This window comes from Emydura macquarii, unplaced genomic scaffold, assembly GCF_026122565.2.
Source record: "Emydura macquarii macquarii isolate MOO-44397 ecotype Brisbane River unplaced genomic scaffold, CSIRO-AGI_Emac_v2 contig_2422, whole genome shotgun sequence".
Lineage (NCBI taxonomy): Eukaryota > Metazoa > Chordata > Testudines > Chelidae > Emydura > Emydura macquarii.
In genome coordinates this window covers 43,329,800-43,353,965 of record NW_027132559.1, presented here as the reverse complement: position 1 = coordinate 43,353,965, position 24,166 = coordinate 43,329,800, and the positions used below count along the sequence as shown (strand labels likewise).

The window sequence follows — 24,166 nt, the reverse complement described above, 5'->3', positions numbered from 1 at the left end:
CTAACTTCATTATTGTTTCAAGAAAATAAATAGTGGGCTACATTTATCACTGGCCCTGGGATGAAGTTTTCCCAATAAGATCGCTATTAACAGAATGATCGATTCCGATATGAAATACAATAACATATGGAAATCTAAGGATGACTTTATGTGCCAAACACGATTTATTTACTGTAAATGTGGATGAACTCAGCTGGCAAATATAAGCAGGATTTCCAATTTTAGGTTTAAACTAATTTTTAATACTTTTAAGCCTATCATAAAAAAGCATACTATGGTGCACAAATGACTCACTGTTGCTCTGTGTTTCTATGGTGATAAAACTGGCTTGTAATTGGCTTGTAATACTAGTTATTTTTTTCCTTCAGCTTATTTGCTCATAATGCTTATCACTGATTTTTCAAAATAGATTGTACATTTGTATGTACCTAAATACCTGTTTTAAATTAAGATAGGAATTTAAATGTGCAATGAGGTACATGCAACAGGTATTTAGAAGCCTAGCTTAAGGCACTGAAGTTTGAAAATTTGACTTTACGTGTTACTAGCAAAAAATCTGAAGGAAAACTACCAGATAAGTAATTACAGGAATTTAGCAAGTAATGCCTATTTTATTACCATAGAAACAAAGATCAGTTCTATGTTACTTGTACACTGCATGCATTTTAGATAACACATGGTGATCCTTGTCCCTTCCCTTTCCACAGTGGAACCATGCTTGTTCCACTGGTTTGGAGCCCTGAAGGCCTGCTGAATGGCAGAGTGATGGGATATGTCCATAAATTAGCAGTGTGGTGCAATCTGTCTTGTATTTTGGCTCATAATCATTTATTAAAATCTGTTACTGAGTATTTGAAAGATTAGAAGGCTCTTAGGGCTACAAAACTGTAGCCATGGATTCCCCCTGATGTTTCTCAAATGAAAGTGCAGATTTGCCAGACTGAAATATTATGTGTGTTCTGAATCAGGTAGTTTTAAATTCATCTCACTTCCTTGTCACCCAACAGCCATGGAGAGCCTTGATTTACAGGACTTACTAACAAATCTGTGCCAGTCCTTCACCAGATTCATTTGCATCCCCATCCCCTATCCTTTGTCTGTTTAGGTCTAGACTGCAATCCTTTCAGGGTAGGAACAGTCCTTTCCTATGCTTGTAAAACACCTAGCACAATGGGGTGCTAAACCAGATGGAGCTTTGGGCACTATCATAATACACATAAATAATTAATAATAATGCCAGAAGGATGGGTGCAAATGAGATCAGAATGTGGCCTAATTAATCTACAGATGAATGCCAGAGTTGGACCTAAGTGTTATGAGTAAATCATATGAAGGAAAAATATCTGGTATGTAACTCCAGCAGGTTTACTCCTAATTAACATTGGAATAACTGAGATCAGAATTTCACTCAGTTAATCTATAGAAAAATGCCAAGATACCAGTATTATGGCTATTTATTGTATGTCTATTGCATACTACTGAAAAAAAATGAAATGATCAGGAATGATTTTCATAGGAAAAAAGGGCTATCAGATGGAGGGAGGATTTATAAGAGCTAAATGTTATGGATCTGACCAAGCTAATAAAATATTATATCTCATGAATGTTCAGTTCCCAGCTGTTCTATAAAACATATAGAACATGTAATAATACAAGTCATACATTTCACATTGCAAAGAAGTTATTTTTCTACTGGAAAAATGTCCCTTTACCTTAAAAGTTTGTCTGGCTTGAGTAAAGTATTGATGCGATTGACTATCCAACTAAAGAGACGCCCATATAATGCTTTGGCCACGGCATCTCTGACATCAATAGCTTTTTCCATGGTATTGGGACGGATAATGGTTTCCCCTCGAGTCACCACACAATGGGAGGTAAGAGCTTCTTGCAGTTCATCTGCCTGAATGCACAGCAAGGAGGCACCTAGGAAGAAAGCACATGTACTGCTAAAAGATATACACAACACTCACAGGTACATTTCTGAAGGAAGGAGATTTTTCTTAATTTCTAAGGGCACATTTGTAACAGCACAATGTGTCCTGAGTAAGGGGCAGTGTGGAATTGTGCTGTCCTAGGAGCAGATGAGGGACATGAATTGTGGTTCAGTCATAATCTGTAGCTAATTCCCCTCTTACTCCAGGGTGGCAATGTAATGCGCACCAGCCCTTTCCCAGGAGCAAATTATTTTCCCTTCAATGACAACTCAGTCATGCTGGCCAATATGGTAGGGTGCTTCATCGAGGCTTCACCCTCTCTCCATCCATATATACAGAAGAGGGAGTAGCAGCTTCCCTGAGGATGCTTTTCCACCTGTGCTTTGACCTACAATGTAGGTAGCCCAGCTCTATATCCTATAGACAAACACTGTAGGCGATAGAGCTGGTAAAAAAATACAATTCAAAACGTTGATGACATTTTTCGCAAAAAGTTTAAAAGTTGACCAAAAAAATATCATGAAAATTTCATTTTGCTTTTCACACATCCCCAGTACAAGGCATGCTACCAGAATAAACTATGCTGATGGACAAAAAGTAAATAATTTGTAGGCACATAAATATGCAAGAAACTCTTCTTTTTACATTTTTATTAATGTGGATTTGCATTAAGTTAAATACTGTATTTTAATTAGTCTTTGCAAGATTTCTGTATGAAATACAGTTTTTATAGATAAATCTAAAATATCCTCCCTGCTAAAACACTACAGAAATTTAATCTTAAATCAAAGGAAAGAGAACTCACAATTCTCAAGTGCTACTGGATTGGAAATATTGCTCTTGTCAATCATGTGTTCGGATACCACTGAAGAAAACTCAATGTTACCCACATTTAAAATTGCAGCAAGAATACTGTAGACACTTCCAAGTTCCTGAAAAGGAGATTAAAATGTATCCAGGTATAGTCTTACATTTGGTACCTTAGACTGAATGATTGGCATTCTACTCTTCCATATCTTGAAGATAAGCATGTGTATTGGACCTTAATGTGTTGCTATTGACTATCTCCTAATTTACAGTGAAGCCTGGACTGTCCTCAATGGACAGGAGTCATTGATGGACCAGATCAATGATCAAGCAACTGAAGACATGAGATCTTATTCTGGTAAATTGATGTAATTGCCTGACAAGGTTGAGAACCCCTTCTGAGGACAAGTACAGTTAAATTAGCCATAATATTTCCATCATGCTCTCCTCTCTCCATCAGTAAGATCAAAGCACCTGTTTCCTTGAACCACTTCAGAGGTTTCCTCTCTGACATCTAATTCAAACTTTGTTCTTGCTTTCAAGGTCCTGCACAATCTTATCTCCATCTCTAGTTTTTGCTCTCATTGGCTCTTACACTTCTCATTCTGTGTTTTCCCAGTCCTCTTGCCTTACTGCTCCTTATTCTCTTTTGTCACTCTGTGCCTTCTAGCATTCTGCCTCCCAAGCCTGGAACTGTCTCATTCTTGTCCCCCATAAACTCTCTTCCAGGAATACTTCTATCCCATTCTCCTCACCAGTAATTCCTCACAGAATACTCTAACGCTAGTCCCCAAGAAGTGCATGGCACCACATAAGGGGCAAGGAGGAGGTAGGACTGTGGCCTTACCCCACTTCTGCAATAGCTTAGAACAAGATCAGCATTCAGGGAGGAGCAGGCTGCATCCTATAAAGGGATGCTCTAGTGCGTGTGTTTCCCCCTCTGTGCACCAGAGAGTTCAGGAGCAACTTGATACCAACCCTTGCTGTGCCTGAAGGCATGATCTAGCCCTAAGACTAAAATCTTCTTGGAGCAAAGTACGAGTTTTACAAGGGTCTAGTCTTGTGCCCACTGAAGTCAATGGGAATTGTGCTTCAGTGAGAGCAGAATCAGACCTATATAGTTCTGATTCAGGGAAGCACTTATGCATGTCCTTAAGCCCATTCATATTCAGGGTAGCTCTGAAACACATACTTCATTTTAAGCATGTGCCCAAATCCCATTGATTTCAAATTAAGCATGTGCTTAAGTGCTGTCCTGCATGTGGAATTTTTTTCCTGAACTGGGGCCAATGTTTGTAATCACAGTGTAAATGTTAGGTGAGATATACATTAAGTGATCTTAAATAATAATGAATGATGAGTAAAACTGCTAAAGTAATAGATAAAGTAATGCTTTCATTGTGGTTTTGGGGTTGATCTAAGCTGTAAACTTGAATATCCATCTACATATTTAATTACTTCATGTCATTTTCTAAACAGAGTCAGCCACCTTTAGTTTCTGTGATGCAGACTAAGGTTAAACTAGAATTTGGGGCTATTATTTTTCTTAAGAGCTCAGTAGTATTGGACAAGCATTTTATCAGATGGGCATCACTCCACAGCATTTCATATCATAATATTTTATTACACGCTGGCATCAATTATTCAGATAAAATCCTTAATCACCTTTAATTGCTCAAAAATATTTGATCTTATTTTCAACACTTTCAGAATTGAATCCAGCACAAATCCAATCTTTAATGAAAATGAATTATTCCAGTTACTCCAAGGCAAACTAAAAAAGCTCAGTCTAAAAATTACCCTTAGGAAGATTGGCTCACAGTATATATGTTTTTAAAGTGATTATTTTCATTTCAAGCTTAAGAATGTTGATGAAATTCAAATAAATGGATAACTTGACTTTTGCCATTATGTTGTATAATGTGTATAGCAGCTGACATTTTTGTGCCCTTTTCCAGTAGGTGTTAAATCTGGCTTGATCTGTCTAGTACAGAATGATTATTGTGCACCCCAGGCAATCCTTTCCTATTACTTTTGTCATGCAATCTTAAGTGAAACAGTGTGACTTTAGGATGAAGAATAGAGTATGAAGTTACCATTACAACATCCTAGCGAGTTTAAAAAAAAGATTTAATAAAAACACTTCAGCTGCATTTTAATCATTTAAAAACAGGACTTTACGTCCAAGACTCCTATTAACAAAACAAGAACTGTGGATATACTGAAACTCCTCTGTGCACCATGATGAAATGTCAAAGGTTAGGAGTACGCTATTGCACCTTTCCATGGAGGGACCCTCTTTCTGATGCAATATCTTTCTTTAGCCATAAAGTAGTAGTCTCTGTACATACAGAGCTTAATTCCTGGCATGTAGCCAAAGCTCTGTAGAGGGGATGGTGTGGAAACACATAACCCCAGTCGCAGTGCTGGCAGCATTATGCCTGGAGCAGGCACAATGATTCCAGGAGTTCTGGGGAGCACAGCTGTTGTGCCCCCTTCAAGAGAGTTCAGCATTCACTCCCCTCTGTATCCAGTCTTCTCTGTGAGCTGGTGTGGAACTGGGTAAGGCAACAGCCCCATCCCCATTTTGAGAGGCTAGCACTTCCAGGACTGGAGGAATATCCCCGTGGAATCCTCATACTCCCTTGTTGCTGCATAGGAGGCTCAACAAGGGAGAAAGACTCTTTATGCGTCTCTTCCCCATCCACTCAGAAATTAAGCACTCTCTGTCCCACAGCTTCAGCAACATGAACAGAAGATGCATACCGCTAGCGCTGTGCACAGCGTTGCCAATCACATTTCTCAATGGGCTTCCAAAATATCAGAAGTGACACCTCTTCTTTTGACCATACAGGGTCATTGCTATACGCAGGTGAAGCGCTTATCAATCCAAATGAATGTTTAAGCATGGGGACCAGGAACAGGCTGGTGTAACTGCTTAGTAAACTTCATGCTCCACAAGGTCCTATCGTGAGGGTGGTTCTGCTGATGATAGTTCTGCAACATTCACATTCGTCTGTGCCAGTTATGAAAAGACGGAAGTACTGCTGACAGAAGATTGTTGGGCCCTACCATCGACTATATGGCACTGGAGTTGTGAATAAGTATCAAAAGGAAAAAAGAAGAGAATGAGCTTGGGAAAAAAAGTGATGAAAATTCAGTTTCACTGCTAATGGATTTCATTTGCTTTAGCTACAATATGGGTTTGCAGCAAAGTAGGTAATGGGGCTGGTTGGAAGTTTTCTATCAAAAATTGTTTTTCAACAGAAAATTGGATTTTTGAGTAAATGAATATTTTGCAAAAGTGTTGCTTCTCAATGAAAAATTTGATTTTTTTGGGGTCAAAAAATGAATGCCTAAAAATGAAATATTTTGATTCTGAAATGCCATTGCAGTGCCTCATGGGTGTTGTAGTTAATGTGTCCCCTGCTCCCATTCTCCTTTATGGGCCAGGCTCTCCAGTCAGACTTCGTCTCTCATGATTCCATATAACTGCCATGATGTATCACTTCCCTCAAGAGGGGAAACCACAGTGCATGATGGGGGATATTTTTGATAGTTATTGACAACTCTGGCAGATATTGACAACAGCAGATAATGCCATTTCTGATTTTAATTTTTTGCCAAAAATTCAAAATTTTCCATGAAAAAAACCCACCTATTTTCTAAAGCTGTAGTAAGTAATAAAGACACGCATCACTAATGGCAACACAGCAAGGAAAGTATTATTAAAACAGGAAAAAAGGTTCACACACATTTCTTCACATATAAAATATTATTCCTGAATGATGGCATGGTGAATGTTAACACATTATCAGCCATGTATCCTTCCCATCCAAACTAGATGCATGAACAATCTCACATTTGGCATTTTAGAAAACTCTCAGATTTTCTCTTGCAAACTAGTATTCTATTTTTATAGATTTGCCTTTTTTTAGTCTCTCCTTCCTGTTGGACTTGTGGATGCCAGAACTAGGCACTGATAGTGTCATGCACAGTATGCTGAGCAACATTAATAACCAGGAATAGCAACATTATAAATTATAATGCAGCTCCTCTAATAATGGCACATGAAATTCCTTGTTTCAAAGCAGCTGATGAAGGGAGACTTTAAAAAGAAACAGGCTGGTATTTATTGTAATTATACCTGGTACAGGCTTACAAGAGAGGACCAGTGGCCTGCATATCCGTGAAAAGAGAGAATGAGAAAGAAGAATGGATTAAATTAATGGTCACTAATAAGACTCACTCTGACATGCCAGGTTTGATCCACTCAATGCATTTCAACTATCCTTGACAGACTCCTTATTTCAAAAACTCTACTTAAAAAAGTGAATAAAGTTTACATTAACAAGCCTAAAATTATAGGCTTACAAATGGTTGCAAACATTATTTTCTATGCACTTATTTTGTAAATATATTTTTTTCAAATATTCAGCTGTGTTATGTCCTCTGATTTTATAGTGTTATTGGCTAATAAAACTTTCTTAGTAAATAGATGCTTAAAATTTTTAAAAGAATTAAAATATGTAACAATATAATGAGAAACTGACTACAGAATATCCAAAAAATGTCTAAGAATCATAGCCAAAGTAAGCAACATAATGAAGGAAATTAATAGTATTTTTAGCTAAAATGAGAAAAATAGTGAAGTTTTATCCTTTATATACATTTTCCTTTCATTATCTCTTGTCCCAGGAACAAGCATAGGAAGGCTTAAAAAAAATGAAAAAGGTTGAAATGTTATCAGCACTCACCTCCATTGTAAAACCGATGACTTTGAAGCACTGCTCAATTAATTCAAACTGAGACTTATAGAAACTATTGTTCATAAAATCTTGCACTGTTCGGAGATGGTCATTTTGCAGATACCTGAAAGGATTGAGGATTGAAGGGTTAAAATCCAAATGAGGTTGAGACAATTACAACATATTCCTTAGTAATCAATTTATGAAAAGAGAAACTGCGTTACCTGGGTGGCTTGTACTCTGGCAATTTATAATGTGCCAGTTTTTTCTTTTCTGCTAAACCGGCGTATATGTAATAAAAAATATGGAAATTTTTCTCTCCCCTGAAACAACAAAAAGCAATTCTTTATTTTAGTAACTAAGTTGTACTGCTAGCTTTATTGATGGCATTGTTGCCACTGTTAAATGTCATTATAAACAGTGAACCAGATTTTCAGCTGCTGTAAATTGACATAGCTCCATTGAAGTCAATGAAGTTACCCCAGTTTACATCAATAGAATATTTGGTGCAGTGACTGTAAATAGTTCCATCCTTTTCTATTAAAGTATTTTTGTGTGGCCTATATCTACCAATGCAGATGATGTATAAGCAGCTAAATGCTGTACTGTGCTGTTTGATACAATAACTAAATGCTGGATCGCATCTTGGAAATTGTCCACGACCTTGGAAAACTGTCTGTACACAGAGGAACTCTGTTCAAATCTTCCCTCCTGGGCAGAACTGCGCTCTTCCTATGGGCTTGATCTTGCAAGGTGTTGAGAGCTTTGACTCTGATTCAGAAAAGCATTTAAGTGTATATGTAAATTTAAGCATATCCCACTGACATGTAAGTAGAGCCACTGATCTCATCAGAAATCAGCAAGTCCCTGAAAAAAGTTCAATAAAAGCAGGTGTTTTAGTGAAAAAGGCTGATTTTATCCTGAAAAAGCCAAGATTCTGTAACTGAAGTTCAGTTGGGGGAAATGTTGTCAATAACAGCATTTCATAAAACTGGAAACAACTTTAAATTGTGTATTTGCTAAATCAATGTAGAGGAAACAGAGGTAGCCATTTGTGTTACATATTGTACTTCAGGTTAGAGCCCTGTGTGGGACTTTTAAAAATCCTGTTCCTGCCCACTCCTGCTATTATGGCAGCGGGTCCTGTGGGACACGTGGGATCCCAGTCCCATTGCAGGGCTCTACTTCAGGTAACAAGTTTACAGAGAATCAACAGTTACAGATTTAGTCAGTGAAAGAAAAATTAAAATTAGAGCTGGGGCAAGATTTCCCTACCCCAACTTCTAACCTTTTGCCATTAATTACTATTCATGACAGAAATATATCTACTAAAATATTTTTTTTGTATTTTAATGTACTATATGTAAAAATAAACAGCTGATATTGTACAGGAATTTTCTTTCATATGAATTTATTCTATGAAGCATTGTTTATTTTCTCTATCAGCTGCAGCAGCATGAGCCAGCAAACAGAGCTGAAAACGGGAGTTTGAGTGGGCCTTAGGGGCAGTGGGTGAGTTTTGTGGAGTTGTGTGTGTTGGTTTTGTTTTGTTTTGTTTTGTTCTGTTTCGGGTTTTTTCCCCCCCCTTCAGTTTGAGGGAACTGGTACTGGGTCGTGTACTGAGATCAGCTGACCCTAAGTAGGGGGCAGGGCTTCCCTAATTAGGGGCCCTATAAAAGGAGCCACTCAATCAGGCAGCGGCACAAGATCCAGCAAACAGCTGAAAACAGGGGAGTTCGAATAGGAGTGTGGGGAGAGAGTGTGTGGTGTTTAGGTATTGTTTGAGTGCTCATTGGGGGTTGTTTTGGTGGGCTTTTTGTTTTTGTGTCTCTCACTGACAGGAACTAGGGGGAAAGGCTATGACAGATACAGAAGCGGTAGTGGTAGTCACTCAAGCAGTGGAGGAGACAATGAAGATGACTGGATGTGGAAGCTGTGGGATGTACATGATCCTGGAGGGAGTACCTCAGAAGAGCTTTGTTTGTATGAAGCACCGCCTCATAGAGCTCATGGAAGAGAAGATTCGAGGTTTGGAGATACAGGTGGAAACTCTGGTTGAGTTTAGAAGTGGGTTTGAGCAGATGATGGAGCAAAGGAATGAGGAGGCTGAAGGGAAAAACTCAGACCTGCAGATGGTAGGAGGACCAACGAACTCTGAGGGGAGAATGCTGGGTGAGGAAAATGGCCAGTGGAAGCATGTGACTGCGAGAACCCAGCACAGGAAACGGGCTAGTGAAGGAGAAAGAGCTCAGAAATAGGTTTGCAGGGCTGGAAAATGAGGAAGGGGCACAGCAGGTGGTTGCTGAAGGTGGGAGGGCAAAGAAGAAGAGAAAAGCAGCTAGTCCTATACAAAGAGTAGATGAGCCAATGGAAATACCACCAAATGAGAGCCCCAGGAGGATACAGGAACGGTTGCAGAGGATTGCAAAGGAGAACAGTAGATGAGATGACTTGCAGCCAGAAAGAACAGGGGATAGGATGGAGAATCGCACTGTTACAAGGAAAAGGCAGGTCTACATAATTGGGGACTTCCTGCTGGGAGGAAGACAGGCCTGTAACCAGAACTGATCTGGAGAACCGCCTGTCTGCCGGTTGCTAAGATACGGGATGTGGACCTGAGGCTGAAGAGGGTCCTAATGGGAGTGGGAAATAATCCACTGATTGTCCTTCATGTGGGTATAAATGATATAGCTAGAGTCTCACTGGAACGTATCAAAGGAGACTATGCCAGGCTGGGGAAGACTCTTAAGGAAATCGAGGCTCAGGTGATCTTCAGTGGGATTCTGCCTGTCCCTAGAGGAGGACAACAAATGTGTGACAAGATTCTGATGATCAACAGATGGCTCAGGCAGTGGTGCTGTAAGGAGGGCTTTGGGATCTATGGCCACTGGGAGGCATTCATGGACAGAGGACTATTCTCTTGGGATGGACTTCACCTTATAGGGAGGGAAATGCATGTCTAGGATGGACAACTGCTTAAGAGAGCTTTAAACTAGGGAGCTGGGGAAGGTGGTTAGGAGATGTTCAGGTAGTCTCCACACCTGATTTTAGCATTGAGAGGGAGGAAAATGAAGTAAGAAAGGACACAGAAGTGGGGATCAGAATGGACATTAAGAGGAAGGGTAGTGTAGATACAAGTATAATAGGTGATATTGGCAGTAGAATGACTGGGCCAAATCAGGTAAGGAACGTGAACGAAGCCAAACAGCAAAAATTACGATGTTTGTACACCAATGCGAGGAGACTAGGTAACAAATTGGAGGAACTAGAGCTACTGGTAGAGGAAATGAAACCAGATATTATATGGATAACAGAAACATGGTGGAATAGTAGTCATGACTGGTGTACAAGTATTGAAGGGTATGTGCTGTTTAGGAAAGACAGATATAAAAACAAAGGTGGTGGAGTAGCATTGTATATCAATGATGAGATAGACTGTAAAGAAATTAGCTGGAATTGGTAAGACAGAGTCTGTCTGGGTAAAAATCATACTGGGGAAGAAAGCTACTAGAGTTTCCCCTGGGATAGTGCTTGGGGTGTGCTATAGACCACCAAGATCTGATTTGGACATGGATAGAGACGTTTTTAAGGCTTTTAATGAAGTAAATACTAATGGAAACTGTGTGACTATGGGAGACTTTAACTTCCCAGATATAGAATGGGGGACAAGTACTAGTAATAATAGGGCCAGATTTTCCTGGATGTGATAGCTGATGGATTCCTTCACCAAATAGTTACTGAACCAACAAGAGAGGATGCCATTTTAGATTTGGTATTGGGGAGTAGTGAGGACTTCCTAGAAGAACTGGTTGTAGGGGACAACCTTGGTTGGAGCTAATTCAGTTCAAACTAAATGGAAAGATGAACAAAAATAGATCTGTGACTAGGATCTTTGACTTCAAAAGGGCTAACTTTAAAAAATTAAGGGAATTAGTTGGGGAAGTGGACTGGACTGAAGAACTCATGGATCTAACGGTGGAAGAGGCTTAAAATTATTTCAAGTCAAAGTTGCAGGAACTATCTGAAGCCTGCATCCCAAGGAAGGGGAAAAAATTCATAGGGAAGAGCTGTAGACCAAGCTGGATGAGTAAGCATCTCAGACAGGTGATTAAGAGAAAGCAGAAAGTGTACAAGGAGTGGAAGATGGGGGGGGATCAGCAAGGAAAGTTACCTCTTGGAGTCAGAACATGTAGAGATAAAGTGAGAAAGGCCAAAAGCCAAATAGAGTTGGACCTTGCAAAGGGAATTAAAACCAATAGTAAAAGGTTCTATAGCCATATAAATAGAAATAAGTGTGACTGCTAAGCACTGAGGGTGGAGGTTAAGGATAATCTAGGCATGGCCGAATATCTAAACAAATACTTTGCCTCCATTTTTAATGAGGCTAATGATGAACTTGGGGATAGTGGTAGGTTGGCTAATGGGAATGAGGATATGGAGGTAGAAATTACCACATCTGAGGTAGAAGTCAATCTCGAACAGCTTAATGGGACTAAATCAGGGGGGCCGGATAGTCTCCCTTCAAGAATATTAAAGGAACTAGCACATGAAATTGCAAGCCCATTCGCAAGGATTTTTAATGAATCTGTAAACTCAGGGGCTGTACCATATGACTGGAGAATTGCGAACATAGTTTCTATTTTTAAGAACGAGAAAAACGTGATCTGGATAACTACAGGCCTGTTAGTTTGACCTTAGCAGTATGCATGGTCTTGGAAAAGTTTTTGAAAGAGAAAGTAGTTAAGGACATCGAGGTTAACGGTAATTGGGATAAAATACAACATGACTTTACAAAAGTTAGATCGAGCCAGACCAACCTGATCTCCTTGTTTGAGAAGATAACAGACTTTTTAGACAAAGGGAATGCAGTGGATCTAATTTACCTAGATTTCAGTAAGGCATTTGATACGGTTCCACATAGGGGAATTATTAGTTAAATTGGAAAGATGAGGATTAATATGAAAATTGAAAGGTGGATAAGGAACTGGTTAAAGGGGAGACTACAATGGGTTATACTGAAAGGTGAACTGTCAGGTTGGAGGGAGGTTACTAGTGGAGTTCCTCAGGGATTGTTTTGGGACCAATCTTATTTAATCTTTTTATTACTGACCTTGGCATAAAAAGTGGGAATATGCTAATAAAGTCTGCGGATGACACAAAGTTGGGAGGTATTGTCAATACAGAGAAGGATCGGGATATCATACAGGAAGATCTGCATGACCTTGTAAATTGGAGTAATAGAAACAGGATGAAATTTAATAGTGGAAAGTGCAAGGTCATGCATTTAGGGACTAATAAAAATAATTTCTACTATAAGCTGGGGACGCATCAGTTGAAAGTGGCAGAGGAGGAGAAGGACCTGGATGTATTGGTTGATCACAGGATGACTATGAGACGCCAATGTGATGTGGCTGTGAAAAAAGCTAATGCGGTCCTTGGATGCATCAGACAAGGTATTTCCAGTAGAGATAGGAAGGTATTAGCACCATTATACAAGACGCTGGTGAGACCTCATCTGGAATACCATGTGCAGTTCTGGTCCCCCATATTTAAGAAAGATGAACTCAGACAGGAACAGGTGCAGGGAAGGGCTACTAGGATGATCCACGGAATGGAAAACCTGCCTTATGAGAGGAGACTCAAAGAGCTTGGCTTGTTTAGCCTAACCAAAAGAAGGTTGAGGGGAGATATGATTGCTCTTTATAAATACATCAGAGGGATAAATACCAGGGAGGGAGAGAAAATATTTAAGTTCAGTGCCAATGTGGACACAAGAACTAATGGATATAAACTGGCCTTCAGGAAGTTTGGACTTGAAATTAGATGAAGGTTTCTAATCATCAGAGGAGTGAAGTTCTGGAATAACCTTCCAAGGGATGCAGTGGGGGCAAAAAACCTAGCTGGCTTCAAAACTGAGCTTAATAAATTTATGGAGGGGATGGTATGATGGGACAGCCTCATTTGGCAATTGACTGATCTTTGACTACTAGATGTAAAGATGCCCAATGGCCTGTGAAGAGATGTTAGATGGGGTGGGTTCTGAGTTATTATAGAGAATTCTTTCTTGAGTGTCTGGCTGGTGAGTCTTGCCCACATGCTCAGGGTTTAACTGATCGCCATATTTGGGGTCGGATGGGGCACGGCTCACTTGCTGCTGGATTCTCTGTACCTTAAAGTCTTTAAACCATGATTTGAGGACTTTAATAACTTAGTCATAGGTCAGGGGTCTATTACAGGAGTGGATGGGTGAGGTTCTGTGGCCTGCGTTGTGCCGGTCAGACTAGATGATCATATTGGTCCCTTCTGACCTTAGAGTCTATGAGTCTGAGTTATTTTATTACACACACACTTAACAAATATATATGTGTACTTGGTTCAGATTCCTGTATAAGCAAAATTGTCTTAGAATCTCCAGGATTTAACCAAATATTTTGCATACAAGTTACATTACTAAGGGAAAATTAAAGGAAATGTAACTCAAACAATATACTGAACATAATATTAAGGGCTTAATTTAAACCTACACAAATAATGTAATTTAGAGTTAAGACTATAAATGTCTTTAGCCCTGCCCACATACACACATCATTTTTGCTGTACAATATATGCAATATTTTTTTAAAAACAGACTTGCTTAAATAAACCAGAATGTAATAAAATATATTGTAAGCTATTTTAATTTAAATTATACCTTTAGAACCTATCAACCTATTGTTTATTTGAAGGAAAAATTCCTGCTCATCTTATACTTTTATACTATAAAGATTTCCCACATTGCACACCTGCTTTGTTTAAAATGGGTCAAATGTTCCTTTTTACTTACACAGCCTGATGCACAACTCTGGATTTTTCAAGGAGGTATTCTGAAATTTGAGCTCCTACTACGGTTCCTCCACAGGTAAATTTCATTTCTAAGTACTTTCCAAATCTGCTGGAGTTATCATTGATAATAGTGCCCGCATTTCCAAATGCCTCTACAAGATTGTTCACTTGGAGTATCTTCTCCTGGAGAGTCCTATTATTAGCCTAGATATACATGCCAACATACAGAAAAGGTATTGCTTAAAACTTCCTCAAGAATTATCACAAAATAACTGTTTTCAAGTGGGTATTTCCATTTCCATTTGGTATTGTGAGTTATAGTTTTTTATTTTGTATACTTCTGGAATCTCTATTTGGGTATCACAATAAACATCACAACTCTGTAATGAGAAAGAACTCCCTTCTTCTTTTCTCCTGGCCTTTTTCTTGCCCACATAGGCCCCAATAAAGCAAGGTTCTTAAACACATACTTAGCTTTAAGCACGTAAATAGGACTACTGCATGCTTAAAACTAGGCACCTGCCTCAGTACCTTGCTGAATTGGGGCCTTAATTATTATCTATCCAACTATCCATCCTAGGTTTTTATACCTCACCAATCACCATGATAAAGGAGCATCTCCGACTGATTTACAGTATGCTGAAGCAAGGGCTAAAAACATAGAGCGAAATCCTAGATTCATTGTTGTCAACAGGAGTCAATGGCACAACTCCCAATGACTTCAGTGGGGCCAGGAATTCACCTATGCACTCATTTTCAGTAAAGTCTTTGTGTTTTCACTCTTCTCTTAATGTTGAGCCAATTATTTTCCCCACTAGACACCCATCTTCCTAATGTTTTTCTAAGGAGGACATTCCTGCGGGCTTATGAAGACACCCTAGTGCAGTGATGCCATTAGCTAAAAATCTACCTTCACTCCCTGAATGTGCCACTGCTCATTACGCCCAGCCTTTAAAATGCAAATCTCTCAAGAGCTGACCCAAATGTCGGCATTTTGCATACTTGTGATTTGCTTTAAGGAGCCAAACCATCAAGTCAGACTTAACTGGCCTGAATCATATGGAAAGACAGTGACACTGACAACAATCCATTGCTTACGTGAGGTGAGCTTGTCACAAGGTGAAACAATCATACACAGTGCATTTTGGGAAAATTTAGGACAGTTTCTAAGGCAGAGGATTGTATAAGAAGGGTAAAAGTTTCACTATGCTTTGTAATATCTTACAACGTTCCAATATTGTTTCCAAGTGGGGGAAAAAGGATAGGCGAAGTCAGGGTTGAACCAGGAGAGGCACATCATCCCCTCTCTGACACTGCAAAGGTCGTCTGGTGAAGGTAATAAAGTCTTGGCCATATCACCTTTTCCACACCTTATCCTCAACCTTCTGCTAGCAGATTCCACTATAGAATTAGGGCATTTGGGGACTGTAAAAAACACTGCAGGTTTGAGAATATGTTCCAATCTGTTCAGGTTTCAGGCTTGAGAGAGATTTGTGGGAACCCCCACTACAAAACCATACCTTTCCCAAGACCGTGAGCTGCTGAACCAGGAGGTGGGCACTCTGCGTCTTGCCAGCTCCACTTTCTCCAGAAATGACAATACACTGAAGAAGAAGACAAGAGCAGAAGTCCATTTGCCCTCATTGCATCCCTCTCAGCGAGCTAAGGATATGAGATATAAATCTGATCGAGTAAATAAATGCCTTTACCTGATCTGAGTTGTATGTTACCATGGATTGGTATCCAATGTCAGCCACAGCAAAGATGTGGGGAGGATTGGCAGTGCGCTTTGCTCCAATATACAGTTTGGAATGCTAAGGGTCAGAAAACTGCAAATGTGAACTGTCTTCCTTTAATATCTATTTTTGTATTATTTTATCATGTTGTCATTATATTTACTGATTGCTGTGCAGCATCCTAAGTATATTAGCAGGGAGGCTTTATAAATAAAGAATTAATTATTATTATTACTATACTAGCTATATTGTGGGCCAATGGATCCTTTGTATTATATTTTAAATACTATTAAAAAGGAACTGGTCTACTTTGAAATCTCATCATACCCTGATTGTGTAAAATATGAAATCAAAATAATTAGATCAAGATTTCATGTTTTCAGGCACAAAGCACTGAATTACCATTTCATCCCATTTTCTTTTCATATATCCAGTCAGTATTTTAATATGTTTTTAGGTGGCAAACCTTAGCAAATGTTCTTTTCTCTATGCCATAATGGATAACAAACAATGACAAACTCAGACTGTCATATCAGTCACCCATTGTTCAAGTAACACGAATTACACTGCTGTAAAACTGAGGTAAATGGGAGAACCAGGCTCTTAGTGTGAAGCACGGTGAAGAGGAACAACACTGGGTGGTACAAGCCTCTTTCAGAAAACAAGATAAGTGGAATTTGGGTAACTTATTGTACACAGGGCTTCGCAATATGCGTGTGTGTGTATATATATAAGAAAGAGAGAGATAGACAGAGTGATTGTGTATGAAAGACAGCCTGTGTCATTTATGCTCAGGGATTCAGCACGTAGTAATGAAACTATTTATATAAAAAATATGCCCGAATGCATGGGAGGTGATGATTTTATTGATAATTCTGTTACTCAGATGTTTTATCATCATCGTGAATGGTATTACTCAGGATTTAATATGAATTTTCAAATTTTACTGGAAATTACTACAAGCAAAAGACATCCGAAACTCTTTTTTCACACCTGAGCAGAATAAAGGTCTAAGTTCCTAAATGGATTGACAGCAACGAGAATGTCTCCTACATATGTGTAGATCTGATCCCTGGCATAGCTCTTCTGCAACTGCTCCGTTACTGTATTCTGTTGTAAAAAAAAAAAAAAAAAAAAAGGAATAGGGAAGCCAAGGCATGTTCAAGTTAATGCTTAGAAATACTTTAGTACCTTCAAACATAGTGACATTCAGAGACCACGGTATTTTTATATCCCCATCCCCTCTGAATCATTGTAGAAACATTAACTAATTAATAATGCAGTAACTCAATCAATTTTATTCATTCAGGACTCCCTGCTATCTCTCTTTTTAAGCTCCCTAGCCCCAGGATTCACATCATTGTTCCATGGAAAGATCACTAGCCTGAGTTCAGACCTGCCATTCCAAGTTTTCCAACTTTTTCCTCAGTTCCAATCATTTAGACATAGAAGTTCATCTGTTTGGATCTTTCTGAAGTCTTTTACACTGCACATTTTAATGTGCACTCCTCCGAGCATGCTCAGTGTCCACAAATGTAAATAATTAGGTACTAGGTTGAACATATCCATATATTAATTAACAAACTATGGGATCACCTCTTGATCTGTTCCGATGGCTTTTTGCTGCCTCAGCAGTGAAAAGCAACCAGAAAGTTGCCCTAAATTGGAAGCTGATTTCCTTCAGCACAGGAAAATCCTAGTGTGGCACAATGCTGGTAAGCAAACTCTTTGCCACTTGTCTCACCCCTGTTTTTCACAGAGGAAGCAGAAAAGAGGCAGAAAAAGGTGCTCTGTCAAATCCCCAGATGAGGCAGCAGTTGGCTGTAGCCTGGGGTAACTTACAGCAGCCTTGAAGCTACTCTAAGTTATGTAGAGTGATGTTTGGACCAGCATCAGGAGTGAAAAGGTTGCTTAGAGTCACCATCCCCCCAAACTGTGCCGAGTGTAAACTTGATAGAGTTGAGAATTGAACTGTCTGTATTTGAAAGACTGAAAAATAGGGGGGAAACTCAAGAAGGTGCAACTGGGATGGTAACACTTACTCCCACAGGAAAACACATGATGAAAGCTCTTCACAGGCTTGGAAATCTACCCTTTCTCTTGTTTTGAACCATACCTTTCAATACACTGAATACCGTCTCCCTTTATGAGCATGACATGGCTTTCACTAAACAGACTCCTTGGCAACAGTAGAAATCACACTGTCAGCATATGGCTATTCCAAATGTAAAGAAATGTTTGGATGTGAGCTCTACGCATTAGATGAATAGCCTTGATTAGCTGAGCTACTGTACTATTAATTAGCTAATGTTTGCACAGTGCTTTGAAAATGTACAGCACTTTTTAAGTGCTGCTATCATTATGCAGTGCTCACAGTATATCTACATAAGAGCCAAGTTCAAGCTCCCTAATGGTTGATATGTCAGTGAAGTTTAATTTGCAGATGGAGATTATGAATTTTATTCTCTTGTGTAGCAGTCCATGAACCATTCAGAAGAGCAACATTGGCATTTCATCCACATCCACTCACTGCTTTTGAGAACTGCAGATAAAGCACTGTGACCTGATTATTCTCTCACATATACACTAGTATAAATCACAGGTAATGCCGCTGATGAAAATGGAGTTGCACTATTGTAAAGTTAGAGTAACAGGAGATTTAGGTCCTATGATTGCATTCCCTAGCAAAAAGGATGAAAACGAGAAATAACTGTTTGCAATAAGAACATTGCAAAGCAGGATCCAAAGGGGAAAAGCTTTAAAAGCAGAATTTTGGTCACAGCACTCTTTTCCCCTCAGGTTGCTTATCACAAAAGGGATCCATGTTTCAAACCTGGGCAAACGGCACTATTTGAAGTAAGTAAAATATTGAAAAAGTTGGTCTTACATGACCAGATCCTGAGCTGGTGCCAACTGGCACAGCACCATTGACTGCAATGGAGCTACAGCTGTTTATGGCAGCTAAGAATCTGGCCCACGATGATTTGTCAACATTAAGCTGGGACAACATCAGATGAACGTAGGATGGGATATGCTGTATCTAGAGTTGTCCCATCTTAAAGTTAAATCATCTCATGGACCAGATTCTTGACTGGACTAAATTAGCATTGTTCCATTAAAGTCAAAGGCACTATGCCAATTTACTTCAGCTCAGGATCTTGCCCATGAGGATGTTTTAGCATTAAGACGGCACAACTCCAGACACAGCAAATTTCATCTCATGTTCAACAATCTAACAGAAGTCTGTAAAGTATCATGGGCCATTATCTAATTGAAGTGTGAGGATGGAGGCTAATCTAAAAATCAATGGAGGCTAATAAAAATTTAGAGCAGTATTTTGTTTGGCTCTTATCTGAACACCACTTTCCAAGAAAGCTTTAATAAGTTAAATATCTTACCTCATCCAGTACCTCCAAGGTTGCTAAATCATCTACCTCCTCCTGGTTTGAGACTGGAGACTTACTGTAGTTCCCTTTCTTTGTATGAATACGCTCAAATCTACAAAAGAAGAGATGTATGGCTTTCCTGATGTAAGAAAAACACTCTTTGCATCTTCAAGATGTAGACACATTGAGAGCAACTCCATAAAGATGTTCAAACATTCTGATGTATTGAATTCAAACAGATGAATGACCAAAATAGCAAGATAGAATATAACTTTTGACCTCAGTATCCCTGAGGTTCACTAATTAAAAATAAAGGCTTTGATCCTGTAATTGATAGCATGTGGAAAGACTGCAGCACCTGTGTAGAGTTTCACAGAGCTCAACCCGAGCATTATAGTCCATTTGTCAGCCACCAGTGGCAGGACTGGAACCATGCTGTATAGAAAAGGTAATAAACTTACAATACCTGTAGTAGCTATGTCCTGACAGCAGCCTGAAAAAAAAAAAAAAGAAAGAAAAATGACCTAAATCAGTGTTAAGGATGGTACAAATCTGGGATCATATGTTTGACGAGCATGGCACAGACAAAGCGTCGAAGAAGAAAGTATTTTTATAAAACAATTGGTGACATAATTATTTAATGTTTAGTTTACGGTAGTGCCCAGAGGCACTGATAGGGAAAGAGGCCCCACTGAATGAGGTGCTGTATAAACACTGAAGTATTAGAAACAGACCTTTTCCCTAAATGTGTACAGTCTAAACAGATTTTCTTGGACTATATAGGAAAAGATTGTACAAAGGACAGAATATTTCAAAACTGTCCTTTCTTACGAGCATGACAAAACTGTTAATTTAGTAACCTTAAAAGGTTATTTTTTATTTTTAAATTGAACAAAGAAAAGGAAATCTACACATTGTTGTAGTAATCATGAAGAAAAGTGACAAATGAATGGATTAGCTCCTAAACAAGGGAAAAAGCACATTAGGGAAACCGGAGTGGGATTTATCAACACGCTAATAAAGGAGTCGACAGAGGATGGAAGGATCATGATTCAGACTGGGTATGTGCCATAAAAAGAGCAGGGAAGGTCAAAAAATGGGAATTCATGAGCATAACAGCAGAGGATTACAGACTGAATTTATAACTTGACTTTAGCAAAGCTTTTGATCTGGTTTCCCACAGTATTCTTGTCAGCAAGTTAAAGAAGTATGGGTTTGATGAATGGACTATAAGGTGGATAGAAAGCTGGCTAGATCATCAGGCTCAACGGGTAGTGATCAATGGCTTAATGTCTAGTTGGCAGCTGGTAACAAGTGGAGTGTCCCAGGTGTTGGTCCTGGGGTGGGCTTTTTTCAGCATCTTCATTAATGATTTGGATGTTGGAATGGATTGCACCCTCAGCAAGTTTGTGGATGACACTAAGATGGGGGGAGTGGTAGATATGCTAGAGGCAGGATAGGATTCAGAGTGACCTAGACAAATTGGAGGATTGGGCCAAAAGAAATCTGATGAGTTTCAACAAGGACAAGTACAGAATTCTGCACTTAGGACAGAGGAATCCCATGCACTGCTACAGGCTGAGGACCGACTGCCTAAGCAGTTCTGCAGAAAAGGACCCGGGGGTTACAGTGGATAAGAAGCTGGATATGAGTCAGCAGTGTGCCCTGATTGCCAAGAAGACTAATGGCGTATGGAGCTGCATTAGTAGGAGCATTGCCAGCAGATCGAGGGAAGTGATTATTCCCTTCTATTCAGCACTGGCGAGGCCACATCTGGAGTATTGTGTCCAGTTTTGGGCCCCCTACCACACAAATGATGTGGACAAATTGGAGAGAGTCCAGTGGAGGGCAACAAAAATTATTAGGGGACTGAGGCACATGACTAATGAGGAGAGGCTGAGGGAGCTTGGTTTATTTAGTTTGCAGAAGAGAAGAGTGAGGGGAGGATTTGATAGCGGCCTTTAACTACCTGAAAGGGAGTTCCAGGGAGGATGGAGCTAGGCTGTTCTCAGTGGTACCAGATGACAGAACTAGGAGCAATGGTCTCAAGCTGCCGTGGGGATGGTCTAAGTTGGATATTAGGAAAAGCTTTTTCACTAGGAGGGTGGTGAAGCACTGGAATGGGTTACCTAGGGAAGTGGTAGAATCTCCAGCCTTACAGGTTTTTAAGGCCTGGCTAGACAAAGCCCTGGCTAGGATGATTTAGTTGCGGTTGGTCCTGCTTTGAGCAGGGGGTTGGACTAGATGACCTCCTGAGGTCCCTTCCAAACTTAATATTCTGTGATTCTATAAACTGAGTTTAAATGTCTAATAGGGCAGTAGCAGCAAAGGGCCATGGATTGGATCAGATCTCCTGATCTCACTCTTTCAGATATCATGTAGAAAGGCAGAACAGAAACGATTCTGGGGTGTGTCAGCCGTGAAGCAGAGATAAATTGGAGACTGTTCTGTGTGAGTTCAAGTCAGTAATCATCTCGATTCCGGAGAAGCCATAGGAGGCCCTTTCATTAATTCCGATGTTGAGGTGCACATCAGGAGACAGGAACCTACGAGGCAGCTCAGCCAAAGATGGAAATATAGGGTGTGGCCAGCCAGCACAGTGAAGAATAGGAGGTTGGACAGAGGCCTGGGAAATCAGACACCCACTTAGCAGTGATAATGTTAAAGGGGAGTCCCAAGACCTGGGGGAAGCTTAGAGGAGGTCTTTGGGAGAGGTAAGCTATGCCAGGTCTGTGCAACTTCATAGATCTGGGATTGGTATCTGTTTTGACAAATCTTTTCACTCAGCTTAATTAAAAGCATTTGGGTAACCTGAACTCTTAACATGCACAGGCTTCAGCTCAAACTCCTAACATGCCTACGCAGAAGGAACTGGTATACCAGGAATCACTCTAGCATAGTGGCTAGCAGAGTGCATTGGTGATTGTACACAGCAGCTCATAAATCCTGGAGATGGCACTTTATACAGTCTCTCAAGGCTCTTCAGCATTCAAGTAAAAAACTCACTCTGCATGTGTGTATACATTTCATTTAGCATTACACTGAAGTTCAATTGAGCATAATGACTATTTTCTGCAGGCGAGAGCGCGAGCAGCCCTGCTGCTGGCATAAGGGCTAGTGGGGAGGCAAGGAGCTTTTCCACCTTGTGCAGAAGCCAGCAACAACTGCAGCATTTGCATGCTCTCAAGCACAAAGGTGGGAGGTGCAAGCCCTCCACAGCTGAGAAATTCTGCCTGTTTCTTCACCAGCTAGTTTAGTGGCTTGTGAAATTAATTCTATTAATTCTGAGATGACTGACACAAGCTGGCCATCAGTGAAAATCACCATATACTTAACAGAAACAAATATACAAAGTACTCCAGGCTTTAAGCCAGATTGCACCATTAAAAGCACAGCCCTGTGTAGAGGTCGGTGGTACAGTGAGTATCCTGGGAAGCATAGGATTGATGCTACTCCTTTGGAGGGTGGGATAAAGTAAAAGTCCTGTCTGTTTTTCCTACTACTATTCAGAATCCTGTGGGCTGCCATTAACTGTCGATGATCAGCCATAGCTTCATGGGAAAGCTATGAGTTTCTTTAGTACTTTGTAACTGTCCTGCAAGATTCACCACAGCAGGGTAACAAAATGGCCCATGATTTTTTAGTTGCATGTAAAATACACTGAAGCTGAAAACATGTAGGAATAATGGCATGCAGCATCCAGATGATTGATGTGAAGATACAATTACACTTTTCATAGATCTGATATCTTCTGCAATACATTCTCCTTCTTATTGGAGACTCTTGTGCAGTAATAATTTCCCTAGTCATATATGCTCTCCTATTATAATATTATGAAGACAGTTTTGGTTTTATGTATCATGTTGTATTGAATATGATGTGAAAATATTAAAACTTAATTACAATGCTCATCATTCCAATGTCTGTTGATGCTTGAGATTGTTTTCTTGGCTATCTAAAGGATGTTATTGCATCCAGAGACAATAAAAATAACAACAATAATAATAATAAAAATTAAAAAAGGCTTCATGTAAATATCCTGTTATACACTACCCTTGTGTTTATGTACCTCCATTATTCTTAAAAGATTCAAATACAAAAAGTTCTTTAATACGGCAAACTATGATTTGCTATAAATAAATCTGCACATTTGAAGCAATATACTTTGTGCAGCTACATGAAGGTCATTTTGTTCTTTAGAAATCATTGTGATTTTGATGAAGACTGCAAATGCACACGAAGAAAATATGTGGCAACTGACAGTATTTTATTAAACTACATTATGTTCTATTTTTCCCATCATCCGAGGAGTACTCAAAGCAAAACCTTACGTCAAGTGATGTTTTCCATTTCTGGTGTAATTATTACTCATTGCATATTCCTGGTTTTTTTTTTTAAATCATAGTGAATACTGGAGAGAGAGTGATGTGTTACTGGATTTGTTTCCAGCACCATATTTCTTTCAGCCTAGGAGGTTAGCAGATGAATTGCTATAAAAGGGAGAAACCCGCTCCCCCCCAGTCTCAGAAAATTTTATATCCCACCTCCCCCAACATTTTTATCTGACTTCCCTTTTGGAAAATTGGTCTTTATTCTTGCCACTTTAATGGATGATTAATTTATATAAAAAAGAAAGAAGAGAATCCACAGATTTCCATGTGATCCTGTTTGGCTGACATCCTGAGAACTGTATAGCTTGTTAAACCACATTATACAGTTCATTTCCTATGTAT

The 24,166-nt window shown here is 39.5% G+C and overlaps 1 protein-coding gene across 3 annotated transcripts in view; it reads right to left on the bottom strand.

The window, feature by feature from the left end:
• MYO3A (myosin IIIA) overlaps positions 1 to 24,166 on the bottom strand; it is a 175,805-nt gene that overhangs the window by 62,644 nt on the left and 88,995 nt on the right. For all 3 annotated transcript variants that reach the window (XM_067562387.1, XM_067562385.1, XM_067562386.1), the window contains 10 exons: positions 19,900 to 19,926; positions 19,446 to 19,545; positions 17,041 to 17,157; positions 16,021 to 16,125; positions 15,832 to 15,915; positions 14,313 to 14,515; positions 7,714 to 7,812; positions 7,499 to 7,613; positions 2,740 to 2,866; positions 1,713 to 1,923 (listed from right to left, as the gene is read on the bottom strand). In XM_067562387.1, the coding sequence (XP_067418488.1) occupies positions 1,713 to 1,923; positions 2,740 to 2,866; positions 7,499 to 7,613; positions 7,714 to 7,812; positions 14,313 to 14,515; positions 15,832 to 15,915; positions 16,021 to 16,125; positions 17,041 to 17,157; positions 19,446 to 19,545; positions 19,900 to 19,926 (1,188 nt within the window). The remainder of the gene's footprint in view (positions 1 to 1,712; positions 1,924 to 2,739; positions 2,867 to 7,498; positions 7,614 to 7,713; positions 7,813 to 14,312; positions 14,516 to 15,831; positions 15,916 to 16,020; positions 16,126 to 17,040; positions 17,158 to 19,445; positions 19,546 to 19,899; positions 19,927 to 24,166) is intronic.